The sequence below is a fragment of the Ixodes scapularis genome, unplaced genomic scaffold (assembly GCF_016920785.2).
Source record: "Ixodes scapularis isolate PalLabHiFi unplaced genomic scaffold, ASM1692078v2 PGA_scaffold1__304_contigs__length_218370807, whole genome shotgun sequence".
Taxonomy (NCBI): domain Eukaryota; kingdom Metazoa; phylum Arthropoda; class Arachnida; order Ixodida; family Ixodidae; genus Ixodes; species Ixodes scapularis.
Window position 1 is genome coordinate 75,002,529 of NW_024609846.1, and position 24,389 is coordinate 75,026,917.

Below are 24,389 nucleotides of genomic sequence, written 5' to 3' on the forward strand. Positions count from 1 at the left end.
AATTACTGACGAAACCTTGCCACCTCAGCAAGGCAGTACGTCGCCGGCGCAGCTTGATATTGACCATAAGCTTCCGGGCCCGAAACGACGACAGCTGATTAACCTTCACGCCGAATACCGCGACTGCTTTGCGACGTCGTCGAAGGTACTCCAAACCGCCGTAGCGAAGCACCGCATCCTTATCAAGGACGACGCGCGCCCTGTGCATCGATCGCTGTACAGAGTATTCGCTAAAGAAAGGGAGGTGATTCAGGAGCAAGTTCAAGAGATGCTGAACGACAACATAATCCAGTCCGTGGGTGTCTCCTGTAGTGCTGGTGAAGAAGGACGGAACGCTAAGGTTCTGCGTGAACTACCGGCAGCTGAACACGGTGACGAAGAAAGACGTTCGGTGTATACGTGATGTGATAAATTGCCTTTCGTGGCATAGTCTGTAGCATGTCTGGCTCGCAACCGGAGGGTCGTGGGTTGGAATCTCTTCAAAACTTTCATTATTTTACTCACTAAATTGAAACCATTTGATACATGCGGCGACCTTTAATTCGCATTACATGTCATGTTTTTTTCATCACTTCCATTCCACGCGTGACGTCACGTTTCGCGGGAGCATTTCGGGGTGTTTGAAATTCCCGTGCGAGGTCATGTGGCTATGACGCCATGACCCTATCGACCAAAATTGGATTTTAGGACACGCCACCGATGCCGGCTTTTCTGCAGCACGAGTTCCTTACCGCTCTCGCGGTAAAATTTGCGTCGGTCAATAACAGAAAGTTAAACTGCTACATCGGGTAGAGAGAGATGTGCCGACAGTGTAGTCCTTATAGACGCATCATGAGACGGTGTTGTGTGCGCCATTTTTATTTCAGTGTCTCCTGCTTTGTTATGTTGCAGCATGATCACCCACCCTATTTATCTATTTAGTTACATCTTCATTTAGTTTATATCTTACATATTTATTTATTTATTTATTTCGGATACCCTCAACGCCAGAGGCACTACAAAGGAGAGTTAGTAAGGCGATTAGAAATAACGCTCCGAAACAAGGTGCCGTCGCTGATGGTGACGATATTCTCCGGAAGGTCGTTCCAGATAACTATGGTGTCCGCAAGGGCAGAATAAAGGTAGGCCGGTGAGTTGCATTTGGGCCGGGCTATCTTTCAGGCATGATCAAACATCGGAGAGACGTAAGTGGGCAATTGAGGCAGGGACTGATGTAAGATTCGATGGTAATAAATATAGTACAGAAGACAAAGACGGGAAGTGTTATGACGAACAGAAATATTGGGGAAGTCAAGCTGGGCTTTTATAGCAGACACACTGGAGAAATGTGAGAAACGAGACAGGGTGAAACGAACGGCGCTATTTTGGAGAGATTCAATTTTGTTTGCTACAGTAAGTTGATGAGGACTCTAAATCTATGATTCATTTTCATATTCAAGGAACGTAGACCTCTATAACGTCTTACAACTTGCCACGAAATAAACACCAATTATCATTAACACTTCCCGAACCAAAATTCTCATTATAAAGCGAAAAGGTAACAGATTGACACGCCACAAACGTATTTTGTTTACAACACTCGCACTCTGGGGGTAAGAACACAAAGAAAACAGTGTAATGCTCTGTGGTCGCTTAACCCGTCCAGGCAGGAGATTGAATGAACCAACGCAGGGTTATCAGAGATAGCTAAATGCAGGGTGCTGGAACAATTGCCTACAACTCTAGTCGCGAAATGTACCAACTAACTGAGGTTAAACGTCGAGCACACATCTGGAAATGCACGGGCGCCTGCCTCTCCAAAAGCACTTGGAGCGGTACAGCTCCAATTTATACTGGGGAAGTTAAAACCCCGAAGATAAACGTGGGGCAATTAAATGGGAGCATGATAAGACAGATATGTCACCTTGTAAGGAACCAGTAAAAGATGGAAGTGAATCGGGGACGATAGTCAACACCTATCAATATATTCTTTAAAAGAAAGCTTTAAGCACACCCAAACTGATTCGAGCACACTTAATAGTTGATACTGAGACAAACTGGCTAGGAATGTCTTTCTTAACAGCCCTAAGGACACCACCAGCACGCCGCCCTGTCCTGTCGCAATGATAGATGTTTTAATTCATGATTATCATCTATCAATTCAGAATCATCTATATTAGTAGAAAGTCATGTTTCCGATATTGAAACAATACTTCCTTCACATGAGCTCATTAAAGCACACTAATCATCTTCCTTGAGTTGAATAATTCTAGCATTTGCATAAAGAACGCTGATGGTCGTGGATTTCGCTGTTAAAGAGCGCGGTACGCGAGGACTTGCAGCATTTTTATGAAAAACACTAATTCTCCTGGTGTTCTTTGTTACAGAGTCAGCCGAACAAGCGCTCCCCGAGCAATTCTATCTAGTCTGGTTTTTAACAGTTGTAGTTGGGGGTCGTAAAATAAAGTCCTTTCACCAATGTGCAGCTCATAGTAGCATTGTTTGTACGGCTGCGGTTCGGATTTTGCAAACGCAAGGAGGCAGCTACGGGCTGCTCGCGTCGTCACAGAGAAGACTCCAGACAAGGAAAACGGTGAGCCTTTAAATTTAAATGGGATCTGAAGGACGTGTTTTTTAAATAAAGAACAACATGACAATAACCGGTCTAGTCTTATTTGTAATATACGTTCCTATCCTGTGGGCACGCTTAATGTGGGAGTCATCAAAGGTAATGCCGAGATGTTCATTAACACTACCAACAACCTTACGTTTCCATTCTAACCAGGTTTCACCCGCAGTATTTGGTAAACCATAAAAATATAAGGTTACACCGCCATGAGCGATATTCAGCGTCACCCAGACGAGGTACTATGAAGGGCGTAGCGGCTGGCTGGTCATTAAAGTTCGTGCTCAAATCGTTCAAATCATTTTTTGATCGAGGTAACGAATAAAATCTCGCTTTCAATAGTAGCAACTCTTCTATGAAGGGAAGCTATACTCTTATCTAGAAGCACTTGTTTATCAATAACACTTTTGACATCAGTTTCATGAGCAGCTTGCCGGTCCTCAAGTCTTGAAGACATAGCATCGAGTGACCTAGCGAGCGTTTGCACTGCAGCAAGTAATTGCTCTTCTTGCTGAGCGGTCATAGGTACTGGGTTGGACTCAGTGTCACGCCATAATGACAGTAGGGACCAGAGTACACTCGCACAGTTACGAACAACATCAAAAAGAACCCGGGGGCACGGGAGCACATGAAAGTTATCATTGGTACTTTTCACGTTACGTAAAGGTACCGTTTACATACCTGTTCGAAAACAAACAAATTGGGGTCAGGAAATTCTACCGGGCGTACGCTCCCATGCCCACTCGTTAAAACAGTGACGTGTCTGGCCGATATATAACGATCCTGGAGAACGTTCTCGAGATAACGGTTTAGTGAGGGCATATCGGTAAAAAACCGGCATAAGAAAAGACAATTTGAGGACACTCTGCTCGGAATTTACTCAATTGTGTCATAACCAATTTTTAATAGCGATGTTGGTAACAGAGAATGGATTTGCAGAAACACACCTTCGTTAAGGTTAAACCGGTATTTTCAATAAGCAAGGAATTCTCTTGTGAAAACCTCAATATTTGAGATAGATGGGTTTAGGCATGATTCTGTTCCGAATACTATATCAACTTTTTCAGACTTATGAGTCTAGCAGTTTTTTTAACGTCGTTTTTATTATACTTCTGTACTTGGCAACAACGGCTATTAAATCTCAACAGTCGTGTTTCTTTATGCTCACAGTGGCGGTAGTGCTTTACTAGCGGAACATCTTCCATTTCTTTGGAGCCCGCCCAGCAGTGAATCGTTCTTCGGGCTCCCTACCCAGCCGCTACGTCAATGCGTGACGTCAGCAAAACTTCATACATCCGTATGTGTATTTAAGCTACGTGTGTTCTTTTCGTCACTCACCCGTGAACAAGGTACATTACTGGTCTCGAAACGTCAGGTTCGTATGACGTCACGTCCACGTGACCATATATATACCAATTTAGATTCCCCGGCAAATTTGGCGGGAACATCGAGGTCACGCGACCTAAGCAGCTTCGGTATCCTCGCTAGATTTAGCGAGGAAATTGACGTCGCGTAACCTTATCAAACGTGATACATACATCAATATTATCTCCCCAGTAAATTTAGCCGGGAAATTGACGTCATGTTACCTATACACAAATCCAGTTTCTACAGCATAATTAGTGGTTAGACTAACGTCACGTAACCTCACGCCATGTGACACATGCATCAATAAAATTCGGCCGCAAAATCTAGAAGGAAAAGTAACATTACGTGACCCATATGGGAATTGAAATTTCACTCTATATTAAGCGGGGAATCTACGCCACGTGAATTTCTGCACCCGGTATTTCCGTTCAATGTAATGAAATAATTAACGCAAATAAAGGTTCTTTCCTCTCTGAAACGATGGTTTAGCGTCTTCTAGATATATTTTAAATGACCACACCTTAAATTCTGTATTTTACGCTTGGGTATAAAGGTCGCTGTGAATTGTTTTAATCCCCTTGCTTGTGTAATATTACAATTCCATCACATGTTCATAAGTGCAAAAATTCCGAATAAGTAAATGATTTAATGAAGGCCTTCAAGATGTAACGAACACATAAATGTAATATAAACAAAAATTCAACACTAATACTTGTTGACGTTAGAGGTTCCCAAAATACTTGCATATTTTCAGTCATCATTAAAAGCGCAAGAATATGTTTCTAGAGCCGCTCTGAATGCTCAGTGAATGATATGCTCATGCGCTATTCGATATCGCACGGAATGGGCCTGAATTTAATATTCGTCCAAATTTGGTACAAAACTAGCGTGAAAGCTAAAAAAAATATAAATATATTTGTTGCGCGCACTGTCACCCTGTCCAGTGTTCACAGTCCGGAATGACTACGGCTTATATATAGAGTAGAATATGACCATGAAGTGAGCTGAGATGCTCTATTGAAATATGGTACTTCTCGTTCCTATATGTGAGCCGCCGTTTCGCCTTTATAAAGGTATTTAAAATAATTTACGAAGCGTATTAGTGATACAGCACCATACTAAACACTGGCATGCTTGAGCCTAGCCAATTCCTCCTCGCCCAAAGATACACCCATAGAGTATGCAAGCAAGTGATTACAGAGTACCGCAGAGCAAGCGTAAGCACGCCGTTTTTTTCTCTTTTTCTTTTTTTTAATGCCGCTAGGGCTTTGGTTTCTAGCATATACACATGTTTTAATTTCTTGCAATTGCGTTTTTCAGATTGAAGCTCTTTTTTTTATCAGAATATGCACTTTGTTTTTTTACAAAAAATTCGAGAATACCGTTGTGAGCAGGAAGGGACCATTAGGTCTGTACTACATTGCCGGCTACTGAAGAGTATCGCCAGTAGAAAACACAATCGCAATCACATGCTAGCCCTAGCGCGCTTTTATAGGCATCTGATAATGTATTTATCATATTTCTATTTTACCTCCCAGTCGAGTTCTGTTTCCTTCAACTAATACACCTAAGCACTCCGAATTACAAACACTCCGAAGTAAACACAAAATCAGAAGTGTAAGCCAGCTAAGTATATAGTTTTATTGCTGACTATCAATACGAATGCCTACAATATTCACAGTTGCTCCACAAGTAAGTGGTCTTTATAAATAATATTATCTGAATTATTAAAAAAAAATTAAGTGCTTGATGAATTTATTAAATAACGCTTAGGCGGGGTCTGTCGACGGTTGACAGCTGTTCTTTTCGCACTTCAAATAAAAAATGAACCATCGCCAAACACTCATGCCGCCTTAAATATCTTTATCGGTTGGGAAGACAGACCAACACTTCAGGCTTAACGTCTTCAGATCAAAATGAGAATAGACTAACGGAAATATTGAATGAACAATTGGCGCTGAGACAACTCTTTGCATACAAAGAATCCAATCACGTGAGCTGACAAGAATGAACCCCGTTTTCAGTACCAACATTTATTATATTAAAATGCACATAGATATTTAGTTTAGGAAAGGGCCACGTGTCGGTCCTCAAACAACTAAAATATATTTGTATAAATCAGACAATGTGCAGCAGGACATATTACAATTTTATCATGACACAAACACTCTTAAGTATACTATGCATATGTTTGGAATCGATGAGCTTCGAACATTCTTCTTCATTGAAGACAAACTATGATAATACAACCGCCTATCAAATTGTATTAGCTGCAGTACGGCGAGCGTTTTTCATTGTTCCCTGGTGAGGTCAAAATATAACTTAAAACTCTGGATATTTCTTCCAAGCAGCATTGACACCTGTACTCACAGTGTATTTAACAAGTAGATGAGTCATCGTGCAAATGTCTTTTCAGGTTCTTTACACAGATATATCAAGCTCAAAAGTTTAGAACAAAGGAATTGCTACGTAGTCCAGCACAAAAGAACAGTGCAAATGCTAAAACGGTCGGAGGTCGAGATAAAAAATAGAAAACAAATTAATAACCAACTGGAATTCTCGCGACTATATAATGGTCCCCTTTCAGGACGTAAGCACTCACGCACTCCTTGAGAGCACTACACAAACTATGGGGTTGACTCAGACCACGCTGGTGTTGGGTGAGTTTTTAATTTATTTAGAGAATCTAAACATGGTGTAGGTGTAACACCGCGTTACAACGTTGCTCCGTGCTCCATTGCCTGCAGTGTCTCTGGCCTTCTTCGCAAGCGCTGTGGCCCACAATTGCCAAAACGGAACAAGACCCGCCTCGGTAAAAATTCTTTCATTAAAAATTTGAAAATATTTCGTGTGCTCCAGTATAAACGAAATCAATGCGTCTATGTAGGCCGCTTTTCAGCCGATACGTTTTTGAAGTACTTGATGAATATGAATTCGTCTCTAAATTATTATTTAAATATGTAAATCATGCACGCGAAGCACCCTGTCTAAACAAGATCTTGCGATTATTACTTTCAATTCATTCATCCGGTTTATTATTTTTATAGGAGGAAAAAAGAGAAGGCTGCGACTTTTACTGCTGGAACGCTGAGACCAATTCATGGGACAAATTTTTCTTCGGGAACGGAGAACGATGCTTTGTGAGTAGCAAATGTGATCTTGTTACAACACGTACGGCTCCCGCGCATGCGAGTCAAATGTTTTACATGTATGCATTTCCCACACGCAGTGTAATCCCTATTGTTTTCAAACACATTTACAGTAGTGTCGCTAGAACATGAAACTCCAAGAGGTGTACTTGCGTTTTTATTTCTTTAGTTTCTATACTGCCATGTTTATGGCGAAGGTTATCACTTTTTGTGTTATGATTCCCTCACAACAATACAGCTCAAGATGGTAAGCTATTATATTATTTATATAGAAGTAATTCCCTGTCTAAACAGCTAAGTTCCGTGATCTCGGATATGGGCGGTGACCATGGGCGTACCAACCGGGCGCAAGGGGGGCGCTTGCCCCCCCCCCCCCCACAGTTCTCAGAGTTGGGGGGGAAGGCATGTGCTTTGCCCCCCCCCCTGAAAAAGCCGCCACTGGGCAGGGCAAACACTAGCCGGCGGTGCCACAGGCATACCAAGGGACCGCCCCGGCCATGGGGCGGTCCCTTGTTTCCTTGCCCCCCCCCCCCCCCCCACTCAAAAACAAGTTGGTACGCCCCTGGCGGTGACTCTTCAAAGTCACGAAACAGACTTAAATGTTATATGCCCAAAACTTTGCCTTGGTCCCCTGAGCCGAAACAAACTGACTGTACCTTGCCCTGTCATAAAATTGAAATTTGTGAAGAATTAGAAATTAAATTGCCACGTAATACTGTGACGTAGCGTAAAACTGGCATCTATTAATATGATCTTACGTGGTCCAGTAACGTCATGTGACGCTGCGAAATACCGTGACGTCACGTGACCTTGTTTTGCTGTACTCTCAGAAGGTAAAGGTTTCCCCCTAAATATAGCGGGGAATTGCTTCACATGACGGGATATTGTTAAACGAAAATGTGATTTTCTGCTAAACCTAGCCAAAGGCGCTTCTCATTAAATTTTTGCGGATCTTGATCATTTACTATACCGTTCGCAGGAGTTTCGAAACCAAACTGTTTGCGGCTATATGAGGTTGATGTCTCCCTATAAAAAGGGAAGAATTTGAGTTGACCACTTCGTTTGACCGCTGTGCATATGCCACACAACAGAAATTAGTTGTATAAGTGTGAGCAAGAGTAGTTGGAATACAATCATGATTCGCTAGAACTGAGCTGGTTGGTTGTTCATGCTTGTGAAATTTGTGTGAATGTGTATGTTCCTTGTCTCTCTCTAGCTCTTGTATTTCTTCCTTCGTTCAGCTGGAAAACCTCACAAGCTGGAATAGAATATTTTCATTATGAGGCAACATTCTCTTTTGGGTTCTTTAACACGCCATTTTTTTCAATCGCCACAACACAAACATTTGAAAATAATATTGTATTATATTTTAATTCATCTAAGAATGAAGTATTTCAGATAAACATTAATAATAAGAATAATAAACGTAACAGCGAAAATACGACGTTACATGACGTTGCGTCACGTCAGGTCGCGTGGAGCGTTTCCCCACTAAGTTTAGAGTAGTATTTGTAACGTCAAATGTATCCGGTACATTTCATGGCTACTTTTAGCAGCAGATTTAAGAGATTATATGATATCATGCTTTGAACTGTTCCGTTACCGCTAATTATATCTCAAGCGCATTTGCAATTTCAATATATGTTTTCCCTTATTTGCAGTACAGCGATGGTGGTGAGGGACTATGTCAAAATGGAGACTGCCATTTGACAACCGATTCAAGTGTGCCCAATGACACTGATGTCTAAACTCCAGCTCCCACTGAAAAGCCGAAGCAAAAAATGGAGAACCCGAAGAAGTGTAAGAAGCCTAAGGGCAACTCAACGAAAGATTAGGAAGGAAACTTTTGATTAAAAGTCTCGAAACTAAACCAGGCTAAATAAAGCTAAGGCACTGACTCTTTGTACTGTGTACACTGGCTGAGTTAGATAATCCTTTGAAACCTTTAAGGTCTTCTTTTCCAGGATTTTGCGTTGCATTTGTTCTGGTATGTATAGTTATGAATGAGATTTATATACCTCAGGTTACGCCTTGGTATTGTAGTTGACTTAAAGTCGGTACTAAACCAAGCGACGAGATCGCGGAACTCACTGATTCGGTACAGTCGTTAGTATGTGACCACATCAACATAAATGTTCAACAGTTTGTTACCGAAAGATGAAGCCCTAAACTTTTGTCGGAATAAGTTTCCAATGCATTAAAATTTTGGCGTTTTTAACCCTGGAGAGTTGGAAAACAAGACAGGACAGCACGAATTTCCTATTCGTGTTGTCCTGTCCCTATGCTTCCCCGTTCTCCAGAATTAGAAACGTTACTTATCTATTTATTTATTTTACTACCTACAACACCTAAAAAGGTACTACAGTAGTGGGGGGGGCAGCAAAATATATACATGATAAACGCATTATAGCTAATATGAAATGACGTTATATACGAAAATTACAAACAGAACAAATTCAGTCATAGAGTCATATGATTATGAGATCTAAACATACAACTGGACTTATTCCACGACATCAAGTGACCGATGAAAAAAAGAACATTTAAAAACATCAGTTTTACATTTATATAAATGAATTTGTTTTTAATTATCTTTTCTGAGAGAGATGTAGACAGGCTGTAGTAGATATGTTGATTTAGAGATACAAGTATTTTCGTAAAAAAATGTTAAATTAAAGTTTCGAATGTAGGCATTAACGCTTCTGACTCAGAGGCCTCCAACTCGGAGACGTCTTAAGTTTAGTAAGACACTCTCTGAAATCATAATTTCCCGTAACAAACCTGGCAGCGCGATTCTGGATTTTTTTTTTTAATATAATGTTCCAAATTTAGCCTACAGGGGTCCCGATTATACACGCATAATAAAGAATAGATCGATCATGTGAAAAAAAGAAGGTTTCTTTTAGAAATAATGAAGCCAACCTAAAATTACGTTTAATGAAAGCTATTGACCGATTAGCCTTTGCAGTGATCTAGTCGGCTTGTTTGTTCCAAGTTAGAGCTGATGAAAACGTTACTCCTATGTATTTAGCCTCAGTTAAAAGCTTAACCGGCGACCCTCCAATACAGTATGATGAGGAAAAAAAATTAGCTTTCCTAGTAAACCTGATGTGAATACATTTTGATAGATTTAAAAACATGCTCATTTAAAACACCAAGCCTTAATCTTATCTAAGTCACTTTGGAGAGCAAACATGTCAGTGTTGCAAGCGACGTCTCTCTGTGAAACACAGTCATTGGTATATAATCTTATGTTAGGGGAATCGTTTTCAACTATATATATTTGACAATAAGAAACAAAAAAAGCAAAAAACAAGAGCGGTGCTAGCACTGATTCCCGAGGGACACCAGAAATAGAATTTACAAACGGGGACTGGAAGCCAATAATTACCATGGACTGCTTCCTGGAATTCAAGTAATAACCTATCCAACAAATAAAGTTATGATCAATACTAAGCTTTTCAAGTTTAAAAATTAGGAGAGCATGAGGAACCATATTCAAAGCTTCTTTAAACTAAAAAAATGTAATTGACCTACTTATTTTATTGAATTTTAGTGCTAAATCATGATAGAATTCCGTTAACTGCGTGGTGCAAGATGACCCGGAGCGGAAACCATGCTGAGTTGAAGTAAAAAAAAAATTAGTGCTAGGTGATTTATGAGAATGCTGTAAATTATGTGCTTCATTGTTTCGCAGGATTCGCTCATGAGAGAGATAGGCCTATAGATCCAAACCAGATTCTTTGGACCAGACGTGTGGATCGGGACAACATTTCCAGACTTCCATTCAAGTGGTAAAGAACCAGAGTTGAAAGATACCGTAAATATAATGACCACTTAACAAGTGATAATATCAGCACAGGACTTTAAAATAGACTTTGGAATATCATCGGGACCAATCTCTGAACCGTGTTTTATTTTGGGTAGCAATTGGAAGATACCTTGCACATGAAATTGAATTTAGGGCATGTATACCATAAGATTAGAAGCAACATGTGAGTGTGTGTAGTGACACGTGACATGCGTAAATATGAATCTAAAGTAATTATTGAAGGTTATAGCCTTTAAGTTGCCCTCAGACAGAAGGTTGCCATCGACGTGCAAAGACGAAACACCTACAGTATCCTTGCGATTAGACGTAATGATTTTCCAGAACTCCTTAGGATTTTGTCGAGCTTGACATTCAGCGTCGCGAAATAGCTTGCTCGAGACGAAGGTATTGCACGTTTAAGAAGAGATCCTACCTCCACTAGGTTATTATATGATGCGGAGTCATTACGTACATGCGGTATTGTTTCAAAGCACGTTTATTTTTATTTGTAAGATTGCGCAGCTCAGAATTTTACCATGGTTTGTCACGACGTCGCTTGGACGAAAGAACTCTCGATGAAACAGAAGTTTCAAGACTTGCTAATCTTTAAGAAGTCAATAAAAACCGCTCGCGCTTCAGTATGAAGATTCATGTTTTTATTAACGTTCCTCTTATATTCAAAAAGCTGGGTGCTACAGGACAGAGACCGCCGGAATCCGTCCTGGTTTACAAAATGTAGACCATTCTCAACCATGCATGTAGTTCATAATTTTTGAGCAAACAATATGATCCATCAACTTATTTGCAACACAGGGGAGGGAATCGGGCAGGGGCTCCGGAAGTATATCTGGTGTGTGGGGGCGGCGTCTGGGGGCTCATGTGGCATCGTGTAACTCACCTCTCTCTCTTTCTCTCTTTCTTTACATACATCTATATATATATATATATATAGAGAGAGAGAGAGAGAGAGGGAAAGAAAGTAAGAGAGGTAGGTCTGGAAACGGGCGCTCCGAATGCTCGTGCGCTTCGACTGGGGGCTTCCACGAACTGCGAATTCATTAGGCATCATTGCAAAAATCATATATTCCGTCATCACATACGACATTTATGATATATATATACATATGAATATATAGGGTATTTCACGTCAAGTGGGCAAATTTTATATTACAAAAACTACATATCACACCAAAAAAAAGCTTGTGTCGTTTTGGTCCTATAGGCCAGGTGCCTATTTTGGAACATTCTTAAAGTTCGGGAAAATCCAGTTCTGAAATGTTTTCGGGTAAATACATTTTAAATATTCAGTTTAAAGGCATGGTTTTATTTGGACACCTGTTGATCATCATCCAACAACACAAAATAGAAAATCGGAGTGCAATAGAAGGCACGCGCTGCATTTTACAGCTTTGTGAAAAGCCGCACAACTTCGACTGGTTTTTAAGTTTAGGTTTTAAATGGAGCGCGTCTCTGTACCGACGGAACCACGCCCCTTGGTGAAGTAGTGCAACCTGCCACTGCGGCGTTGCGTGAAGACAGCGAAGCAGATGGTGGTTGCACTATATCTCCACCGGGCGCGGTACCGTCGATGCCGAGAAGCGCTTTGATTGCAAACCGAAACTTAGAAACACGTTGAAGTTGTGCTGTTTATCAGAAGCTGTAAACTGCGAAGCGTGACTTCTTTTGCACTCCGATTATTTCATTTAGTGTTTTTCGATGGTGCTCAGCAAGTTTCCAATTGAAACCGAGCCCTTAAACTGAATATTTAAAAATAAATATTTACACGAAAATAATTAACACTTTAATTATCCCGGACTTTAATTTTATTTCCAAGTAGGCCCCTGGCCAAGTACCAAAACGACAAAAGCCTTTTTTCGGTCCGATGCGTAGTTTTCGCAATATCGAATTTGTCCACCGTTTGTGGTACATCCTGTACATACATACATATATACCGAGTGATATTTTTTATTCAAAACAGGCTTTTTAAAAGAAGGCGTATTTACTGCTACGTTAATGCCGTCTTCTCTTCATGTTTCTCGAGCTCGGCACACACACGATGGCCAAATAACCGTCGCTGTCTGGTGAGTAATTAACCAGAAGGCGTTAATTAACTTTTTAATTTGGGAAATGAGATATATGTTGATAATTAGAAACTTACTGAGCGTCATCAAAAACCACTGAATCAACTTTTTTTTAGCACGACTTGAAGCTCGTGGAAAACTCGGGGGCGCGCTAAATTTGCCACTCGTGAAGCAGCTCTGAAATCGAAGACGACTTTTGGCGCGTCTTTTTCAGTTCAAACCTCAGTCGTCGCCTCGTCTTGGTCTCTCACTTCGCTGATTCCGTAAATTAACCAGTCTGCGCAAATGCAAACATGACATACTCGTGTGCAGGACCTATACCAACAGAGATAAGCTGAACTCGGCGTCGCGATTAACGGATAAGTTTAATTTTACTACGCCATGGCTGCATTGTGAGCTTTGCTGACTATTTAAAATTCTGAGCAAGTTCCGTTTCGCGCGTATTTTATAGCACCTTGTCCTGTGCTAAATTATATAAAACCCTCATTCACACGGAGCTGGAAGCGTTCTCTGAGGGAAATGTACCTCAATACAACCTGCCCCATGCTGAAAAGATGTTTGATGTTTTCACTTTGCTTATGCCTCCAGTTGGGAGAATTGATTGTCTTGAATAGTATGGTGTTCTTATCTAAGAGCAGTTTTCCAGAGGAAGGTAATATTTATAATAAAATCAGCACATAACCATTATACTATACTAGGTTCCTGAAAGTACGGGAGCAGCTCATATAACCTATTAAAAGAACAATGTCTTTGTACATTCGTACAGAGAGCTCACGTCATCATCAGTGGGATTAGTACTTTGTTTTTTATGCTTTCTGAGAGGAGAGGCTTTCATAGATATGGAAATAATTTTTCGATATTTCAGCACCCGCAGTTTCCTATATACTGTCACAGGTTCCCTTTGGGAGATCCGGAACTCCTGAAGGCGTGGATGAAGAAAATGCCGTGCGAAGTCTGCACACCCAGCAGATGCTGCTAGTTGTGTTCAGCGCATTTTGCGAATTACTGCTTCTACCGGATCGGCAGCAGGAAGTAGCTCAGAAAAGGAAGTGCGCTGCTGAAGTTTAACTTTCCGGAAACACGTCTGAATGGTCACTTCGGAAACGACAATGATCGCAGCTTCATGTGCAACTCTTCAGCGCCAACAACGCAAGCAAAGGCACAGATACATTGCAGCGGATCGCTTTGTTTATTTGCCTGAGAAAGGCATTTTTATTACTACGATGCATGGCTGCTTCTTGAGCACACATTCATGCACACACACTAAGGTAAAATGATCGAATTTTACCTTAGTAACACAATAAAAAAATCTGTAGAGCATGGCGACGAAGAGGAAAATGCGTGGCAATTTTAAGCCACTAGGTAATGCCATTTAAATCCTGGGCTCTCATTGACAGAGGCAAAAATACCTATCATCGATATCCAATAAAAATAGATGGCTTCTCAAAACTACCTGCCTAATGTGACATGTATATGTTTTAAGAGGAGGCGCTGCAGCTTGGTTAATGAAAGAAACACGAGAAGCTATATTTATGGTATGTGGCAAGTAAAGGAACACCAGTTCAAATCCTACGGCAGATTTCCTATGCGGAGCGTAATTTCGTCTGCTTCTTTTGCAGGGATTGTGGTGACTACAGAACGCCGAGCTCTGATTGGCTCTGATTGAATGATAGTGGGTTGACCTCAAAGCAAACTGCGTCGAGGTCTACCACTATTCTTCAATTAGAATCAATCAGTCGGCGTTCTGACGTCACCACAATACCTGCAAAAGCAGCAGACGAAGCTGCGCACCGCAAAGACAAGATAAAAATTATACACTACGAAGCGAGCTGCCTTGCTTACGATGAAATCAACTCTAGTGATTATGTGTTTTTTTTCTTTTGGAAGGTCCTCGAGCCAAACTCTTTCTCCTTCAGAAAGGCAGCCTGGGCCGGAGGTTACTTATTTAAGCCGCGGGGAGACTCCAGAAACCAGCTCCGCTACTGTACCCGGAAGCAGTACGGAGTCGACGCTCGAGGCCATACCCGAAGATTTGTCAGTGCGGCGCCACGCTTGTTCCAATGATCATAAATATTGTAACGATAATTCTCCTCAGTCACTCAGTCGAGCCGTCCCGTTCTCAGTTTTCGTCGTCTTCCTCTTCTCTTCCCTTTCTTGTCGTAGCAACATTTAACTGTGTCACCATGACAGCATGGGTGTATTCTGCGTAGCACTAGACGGAAGCTACAGAGGGCAAGAAAATTGCTTAAACAGGCAAAAAAGGTTAAGAGAAAGACGTCCATAATAAAAAGGCTGAATGTCCACGTCTGAGAACTGAGAAAGTGGCTTCCTGGGCCAGCACTCAATATTGTTGACAGCATCTTCACCGACACGCTTCGCAACCTCATTCTGAGAACATCCATGAGAGCGAACAGCACATAGTATCCTGTAGGACACGCGCATCCTGTGCGCAAATTTGCGCATCTGTAGGACACGCACATGCTTAGGACACGCACATCCTGTGCGCAAACTTGCGCACAGGATGTGCGCAAGTTTGCCCTAATGATGCACTTTTACTCGGCCAAGGCGTACAAGTTTCTGCGGAAGGAGGTAAGGCTATTCCTACCCAAGTGCTCTCCGAAAATGGGCAGCGGTTATGTATTCAAATACAGGCTTCACCAGGGAGCCCTTCAATAGAGTCTCACAAGGAGCCCAGTAGGGTCTTATTCTCCTCACCCTGATGGTCGACGAAATGAGCATGAGAAACAAGTGAATCGGGATGGCGAAGGGATCATCTGGTACGGTACAGTGAGATGGGCCACGGCATCCTCAACAACGACTGCGTCGCCTATGCCAAGCACGCGTTTGTGTTTCCGGCCCTGGCATCAAACAGAAGCTTGTTAGTGAACAGAAGGTTATTGTGCAAATCTTTGACAGGAGGGCCAAAGGAGGCAGAAACTGGCTCCTAAGGTTCCACTCTGCGACGATGGTCATTACCTGCAAGACCTCGCTTTTCAGGAGTTTCGATTATTTTTCTCTTGCTTAGACAGTTGGGAATCAGTCCCACTGTGCTATTATCATAGGATAATGCCGGAGTACTACTTAAAGCTGCAAATACACCACATGTACCATCAGCAAAGTGCCTCTAAAAAGGGGGTGGTTCTCCAACAGTTTTTTAGAAAGTTGGTCGTCTCTCGAGGGCAGAGACAAGGCCATGGCTGCATTAAAGCACCAAGAAAGGAGCACTAGGGACTTTCCCACTTCAACAGAAGGCATACATAAATACTTGGTGGAACACGCAGAAAGAATCAAGATTTCAGCAAATGCAAGAACTGAAACATTTTGTCCTCCTACGAAGCTTTGCAAGCTACAAAGTTCAGAGAGACCAAGACGCCTCCATAGTTTGACATTACGACCGCTCGATGAAAGCGCGTGGGCTAAAATGGCCAGTGTGCGGCAGAGACTGACTGGTTGACAACCAGCATGCACTTGAAGGAAGTGGACAAAAGTTTTGTTGTGTAGGTTTAGATAGAGAAAATTTACTTAGCCCCAACGGACGTCGGCATCTTTGTTTAGGTGAGAAATTCAGCCTGTGCAGTGGCACTGCTAGTCTGCAGGTCATTAAAATGCATTACGCAGTAGTGATACACAACCGCACGCCGGTGCTATGCCCATTGAAATCAAAATAAGCAGAGGTGGAGACTGAACACCAAACATTTTGGTTCTGTAGCGTAAGGTTTCGCTCCACATGCTCCATGCTGCGGTGGACAATCACACTCGGCCAATGATTCTAAGCCCCGACACCGCGTGTGGTGGCGCTACGAAGATGTACACCCCCCGGCAATATGAAGGTGAACGCCGGACCGTCGACCGCTCCGTGCTATCAGCGCAATGACGTGGCTGCCACGGCAGCCGCGTCATGGCGCTGATGACACGAAGCGGTTCACGGTCCGGCGTTCACCTTCATATTGCCGGTGGGTGTACGCTTGTTTTGCTGGGGAGTGGATAGCGAAATCTCGGTACACAACAACCGTGTCTATAACGTTACCCGTCTCCAGATAATTTAGATCGGCACCCCAAGTACGGAGAGGTCACGGAGAACTTGTTCACTACAAGGGCCAAATGTCGACCATACCAGGAGCACGGCGCTATTTTCCCTCGATTCAGTTACTTTACCCTAAACCATAGCCTCCTATATACTGAGAAGGCCTGACAGATCGCCACGAGAAACGACCGCGGAAATGAAAAAGGTAGAGCGGCAGACTGCGGATGAGAGGCGAGCCACTTGATGGGCGCCCCGCTGCGCCGAGACGCCGAAACACACTTCTCCCGAGCGAACAAGGCTGTTTCGAGTCCTCGCCGCTGCAAAAGCTGAGCGATGACGTCCAGTTTCCTCTAAAGACCCTTCATGTTTCAAAAGTAGCGCAAGGTGCGTCGATGCACAAGGCACGTGCAACCTGCAGCCCTTGGGAACATCATGGGGGCACAGCGCAGCACTGAGCTAGATTTCAGACGCCACGTTTTTCCCAGAAGTGGCGCGCGGCACGTGTCTCAAGCATTTCCACAACAATGAATGGCACCACTTTTCCGAGGATAGATGGGCTTTAGATTCAAGGAGAAGTGGCTCGTTGATACTCTGTGCTACCAGATCCTCGCGCTCCAAGTCTGCGACCGTGCACTCAATGGCTCCTTCATCGAACTGCCAGGGTTTGTGAGTATAAAGGAGGCATGCTACAACAAATGGCATCGTGCACACTCGTTCGTCAATGCTTTATTTAGGTTATTTACTTCGAAAATTTTATACGGTGAAGGCGAGCACATGTGGCGTGTATACACACATTCCGAGCATTCTCCTTGATGCTTGGTCAATTTAGCGATACGTCTGTTGGCGTCCCTCCTGTGGAAGAATGTTTCAAAGCCACGACATCTTGTTCACGCGCTTATAGACAAGGTTATCTACACCATTTCACTATTTATTAATCAGCTGAGCGTGCAACCCACTCAGCGCAGCAGGTGAACGTTCCTCGCTTCAAAAAGCAAGCAAATCATGCACCAGGCGCATGAACACTAAGAATGAAACCGGCCAGCAGCCCTTTTTGTTAAAGGCATCTTGATTTATCAGCTGACAAGCTCAACAGGAGAGCGGTGGTCGAAAACGGCTTTTCTCTTCTGCCGGCACGTGAGCATAATGCGGGCGGATATAAGGCCCTTTCATGTTCCAAATGTAGCGAAATTGCGTCGATGAACGAGACACGTTCAGCGTGCAGCCCAATGGGAGATCATGGCGGCATAATGCAGCAGAACGCTGTAGCAGCACTGAGCTAGATTTCAGAAGCGAGGTTCCTACCAGAGCGGCACGCGACGAGTGTCTCAAGCATTTCCACAACAATGAATGACGCCACTTTTGCCAGGGTAGAGGGGCTTTTAATTCCCCTCTATCCCGGGAAAAGTGCCGCCATTCATTGTTGTGTAAATGCTTGTTCAAACTGCGGTGCAACGATATTCAATGGGGATGTTTTTCACTTTACACGAGCTCACTGGCACTAGTAGGACTCAAGGATACTCGCACGCAAAGCCACCAGCCAAGAAACTCCCTTGTCGCGGTGTAATTTCAAGGACAAAAGCGACCATTTTTATTCAACCTCTCGTTCGCAAACTTTCATGACGTAACGTGGGAATCGCAGTACACCGCAATGACGATATTTGAATGCGGTTCATAGATTGGACCCGACCATTGCGTTAGCACTCGATTTGGGCTCGTGATAATTACTAGCTGGAGAAGCATTCGGGTGGTGGCTCGTGTCCAATCGCTGCAACGACGACAGTAGCCGAGCCACAACAATGTCTGGAACTCAGCGCGTGTCCTGTGCTTTAACAACCCTAGCGCGTGGCTATGATCAACATTGGCAGCATATAATCGACTCCAGATCACGTGGCCACCTGTTCTGGCTGCAAGTTGAGGGGCTGAACGCTGCTCGTTTTTCTTTAATTTTTTCTGGGACTTCTATTGCGTGAGGTGAAAAACGCAGGCGTGTTTTATAGGTCATTAACGTCAGGGATCCGTACTTAACGGTATTTGCCCGAAGTACGAAAATCGTTGCATCGCCCCTTTAAAGCCCTTTTACCGTGGGAAAAGTGGCGCCATTCATTGTTGTGGAAATGCTCAAGACACGTGCCGCGCGCTGCTTCTGGGAAGAACATGGCATCTGAAATTTAGCTCAGCGCTGCGCTGTAACGCCACGATCTTCCCAAGGGCGGCACGTTGCACCTGCCTCGTGCATCGACGCGCATTGCGCTGCTTTTGAAACATTAAGAGGCTTTAGGGGCTGAATGCGGATAGCGTTCCTAGCGCCCCCAGCGGCAACGCCTTAAGTCTGCGTTACCACGGCGGCCATCTTGAACAAGACATTAGTTGAACCATCAGGCCGGCGTTGGCTGTCCGCGTGAGCAAATGCTGCGGAACCTGCGCGGCAATTTCGAAACTCGCTTTCCCCTCGCTTGAGACCTTGGGTTTCCTTTTCCGCTCCTACGCCTCCCTTTTCACGTGTTCACCTTCTTGCGCGTCGCGCGTACGTTCATTGTTGAGTGGGCAATGTCCGGTTGAATCCCCAACTGAAGGCCCCTTCTCCCAACCTGTTCCGCTTTCCAAGTGAACTGAGCGAGATGAGGTTTTGCAGTGGTATGAAAAAGTAGGACCGCAAATTTTTAACTACCGTTTTTGGATGTTGCACAAGTAATGTACAGGGCTGGTAAAGGCACGGGCCTTTGCCAGCCCTATACAACACGTATGACACGGACCAGATGAGCTTCAGAGCAGGTGCTGCATTTTGTTACCTACATTGAGTGAGGATGCATTGTGTACACCTCCTGTAGTGGGAAAGAGGTCCTATTTTGGGGATAAGGCTGTCACACACTTTCTTCAATTTCTTCAAGTCTGCTTGAACCTCGGGACACAAAAAAACGCGTCTTCGGCGCAAATCCCGAAGTTACTAGCCCTCATTTGCGACGTGTCTGTCCGCTCCCCCGCGCCTCGTAGCAGAGTTGTTGCAATCGGAGGCTCGTGAAAAGTTTTTGAGAGTTTCGGACCGTTGAAACTTTTACCCTCCCTTCGACTCCTTGCCTACGCCATATGCTTTCCCCTTTTTGCAAATACCGCCTGATCTTCTATTATATCTATTTTTGTGCAGGAACGTTTGTTTGTAAGAGAGCCTACCACTAAAAATCGAAAGTTATTTGGAAAGTAATTAAAGTAAACTACTAATTACCGAAATCAAGATGGAATTCAAAGTTTGTAATCTACTAAAAAAAGTAGTAAAACTACAGTAACTTAAGTATAGTTGAACAACGTACAAGTCTGGTGGCGAGACTGATGATGAATGGGCTCGACTCAGAGTGCCCCTGATATTGCCGCTTCACTGGCTCGATCTCTGTTTCGCGCCTCACTCTTTTTGGAACTGAAAGTAGAGCATGGGCATTCATACTTGCATGAATGCCAAAGAAGGTAAAACCTGACAAATTTTCAAAACACTCCTCCTAATTCCAGCCCACAATAAATCATTTAAAAATGTACCTTCATCTTCTGTTTACAATCAATGCATATTTGCTGATACCTATGCACTTCCACAGACACAGAGAACTAGCCCCAAAAGAGAAAGAATAAACTGTTCTTGGGGCTCGATTTTTTTTATTGTTAAGATCGCGATGAAGATCTCACTACATTGGCACTGTGATTAAACACGACGCCTCAGACGGGTGCTCTCGTCCAATAACTTTTTTTTTCTTTTTTTTGCTGTTGACGAGGAAATTTTTAGGTGAGAACCTGTCAGTTTTTTGCGGATGGTGACATTGATATTGTGGCCAGAGTGGTGCTTGTTCCAAGCTCTTGTTTTACCAACAGTGGGATTCAGGTTACACACGACCAGAACACGAATCGGCATAGTCAAACGAAGTACTGGACGAGAACTGCGTCCGTAAAATAGACGCTGTTGGATATTTTCATTAGTTTTCGATCGCACTCTGCACGGTAGACAATTCGTAGCAGACAATTGTCCATTTTTGGCTCTATGTGCAGATGACCTGTCTGTGTGTTCTTTGTTTTTTTCTTTTTGTTTCCGTCAGGGAATGACACCTAGTAGCAAACAAATTTATTCTTATTCCCTCATGTTACCAGACGCTGTGTCTGCTAGTGGTATTTTAGCTTCCTCAGTGGAAGCCGGCTGAGATCTCGATGACTAAAATTGTACCCCTGTGAGATGAAATGACAAACTGAGAAAGATTTAATGGCCAGAGGTCAAACAAATACTAGGTGCACTGCATGGTGAGAGTATTAGCCCCAAGAACATTGGGTGGGGACCCCTTACGGCCTGGCGAGCCGGGGTGACGTCGCGCCGAGGACAGAATTTTTCCCTCACTCGTCCACCTCGCCTTGCGAAGGCTGTGACCGCGTTAGCTGTAGGCGCACTAGTTACTGTTTTCTTTTTTTTTTGTGCGCGTTTTTCGTAAGAAGTGTAAATTATTATATGCGGCCTCATTGAGGTAAGGTCTGTAGCTGCAGGCGTATCTTGAACCAACATTCCAAGCGAGCTTTCCAGGGCTGGCAGCGCATGAATCACAGCTGGTATGTGAAAAGAAATGAATGTGACCGCACTCGCGGGAAAACGCAATAAATTTACACGTCACACAATCAATGCTTCTGATGATTTGAATAAACTAACAGGTTTTATCGTATTGCTTTCTAAACAAAAATGCCTCAGCAAAAAAGCTGCATTATGCTCCAGCAACATGTTAAATATATTCTGGGCCATCGTGTGAGAATCATAAGTGACACCGCCCAAAGGCCTTTGATATAGAGGCCATTTGTATGTCCGTAAAGCGGGATATTATGTTCTCCTAACTCATGAGCATGCAAGGAAGAAAATTTCAATGTCTGAAACACTTACACCGCCGCCTCCCCGACTCCTTGCACAATCGTCTTATATCACGCGTAGGGGGCAGAAAAGTTCATCGACGGGATATCCTCCGGCGATATTTTCGGTACTTATAACCTAATTAAAAAGGTAAACTTGAGAAACACGTTTACAAAAAGGTACGAAAATCCGTCGTTAAAAGTCTCACTCAGCGTCTTGTCGTAAAGTGGTTAGTTGGGCCAGTTGGTAATGATTGAACATGGTTAAAATTGCGCACAAATAGAAAGGAACAGAGAAGAGGGAATTGAACAGAGTGAAGGGGAAGTTGTGAGTTTGCGCTTGTCTCTTCTCCCTTCCCTCTTCTTTGTTCCTTTCCATTTGTGCGCAATTTTAACCATGTTCAGCGTCTTGTGCAGCGGCTAAACGAAGTCCCGCTCCTCAAAGTGCTTACAGCACAAAACGACCGACGTTTACTGTGCCTTTCCCATCCTTAGTTTGACTGTCCATGCTTTATTTATTCTCGACGTCTTTGGGAGGTAAAATATGATACCGGTTTCTTTTTGGAATTTGCATTGCGGCACTGAACCGTAGGTCAACATGATCACACACTTATGATCGTGAGGAAAAGGGCGCAGGGAAGCGAGCCGCGGACACCAGAACGTCAAGCGGAGTCCTTCACCTGACGTCACGGCACACCTCACCCAATCAAGACGCAGCGACCGCAGCGACGCTAACCTTCGCTCTAGGGCCGAAACGTACGCTATGTAAGCAGTACCATTAGGGAATTGTAGTATACCGTTTCCGCAGCCCGCTAAGCACCCGGATAGCGCTCCGTAATCAGCCACAAGACCTTGAACTATGCAGAGAAGGCTGACGGCGCGCAGGCGCAGCTGCAGCGTTTTCTTCGGGGATACCGTAGCGGAGGAGGAAAACGATCTACTACATCTCCCTAGTATTTCTATGACAATTTGCTGGATCGCGCGTCCCCGCTTGGTCGCTGCAACGCAAATACGGCCACCGGAGGCCATCTTGGACATGGAAAATCGATCAACCTTTTGGAGCGTTGCAGAGGTTGGGCGGCAGCGAGCTAAAGACATGTGAGAATTGCTTTTCAAAATGCGCGGAAACGTTTAGGCACAGCTCGTCAATTGCAAGTCTCGCTGGTTTCGTGGCAGGATCAAAGCTTCCTTGACACGCCAAATAGCTGCGTCTCTGCCTTCGGACGCTTGAATACCGAACAGCACTCTAAATAAAAAGGTGTAAAGGGGTGTATCGTTACACCCTTTGTCCCATATAATATGCCCCAATACTTCAATTCGACGTACAGCGCCCTATAGTCGAACACACGGCCCCAAATTTTACGAAGGGCTTGAGCCGTGTGATACAACTTATTAAATAGCTAATGTACGGTTTACTGACTACTACTGACTACGTATGAAAGACCACAAAATGAAAACACTGAGGTTTTGCAGTAAGGCAAAAAAAAATTGATTTTTTTTTTTTTTTTGTGCGTAACACTTACACTAGCTATTTTAATAAGTTCTACCACTCGGTTATCAAGCGGCTTGTGAAACTTGGTTCTGTCGGTTTGACGTCAGCTCTCTGTACGTCGATGCAACAATGGGGTCTAAAAATATATCCCCTTTTTCCGAAAAACGTTGCGCGAAAAACTTCATGTGTTCTCCAAGCCAATTTTCATCGTTTGCACAAAGTGTTAAAGAACGTCTTCAGGGAAATGGCGCGTTAAGTCAGCGCTCCGGAGCGAGAGAGTTTCGTGGTCCTTTCACTAAACGAACAGGAGCGCCACCGGAGACTGACACTCGAGCGCGCTTTTCATTCACCGAGTATTTCTCGGAGCACGAGTGAATTCCTCGCCATCCGTGAGGTCATGTCCACAAACAAGATGGCTGCGTTGTTGTCGAGACCGTCAAGACGAGAGGCATAGCTGGACCGCTGCTCCTTTTCAGTTGATTCGTGCTTACTTCAGCAGGTAGAAACGATTTCATTTGAAAGCCAAGACAGCAATTAGCATCCTGGAAAAAGTTTGTTCGTGCATCTCGCCCGAAAACGAATTCATCCATAAAACGGTATCGTGCCGATAGCACTGCGACAGAAAAGTTGTCGAGATGAGGAGACATTCGGACCGCCGCCCCTTTTATTATGCTTAGCCCAGCGAATAAAGACAGTTTGATTGGAAACAAAAAACATCAGTTAGCGTTGAGGAAAGGTTTGGTCATGCGTCTTGCAAGAAAAGGAATTGATCTATGGAACGAGCGTGCCGATAGCTCGGCGACAGAAAAGTTGTCGAGGAGACAGTCGGACCGCTGCCCTTTTTAATATGCTTAGCCCAGCCGCAGCGAATAAAGCTGCTTAGATTGGAAAGCCGCAGCATCAGTTAGCATTGCAGGAAAGATTTGTTATGCATCTCGCCTGAAAACAAATTAATCTATCGAACGGTAGCGTGCCGAAAGCACAGCGACAGAAAAGTTG

General features: G+C 43.6%; 2 protein-coding genes across 2 annotated transcripts in view; one reads left to right on the forward strand and one right to left on the reverse strand.

The window, feature by feature from the left end:
• Nucleotides 1-24,389, reverse strand: part of LOC115331410 — a 112,707-nt gene that overhangs the window by 10,948 nt on the left and 77,370 nt on the right. The window lies entirely within an intron of this gene.
• Nucleotides 6,574-8,870, forward strand: LOC120840178. The gene is made up of 4 exons (XM_040210577.1): nt 6,574-6,633; nt 6,721-6,785; nt 7,021-7,113; nt 8,784-8,870. The coding sequence occupies exons 1-4, from the start codon at nt 6,603-6,605 to the stop codon at nt 8,868-8,870; spliced, it is 276 nt and encodes a 91-aa protein (XP_040066511.1). The 5' UTR covers nt 6,574-6,602.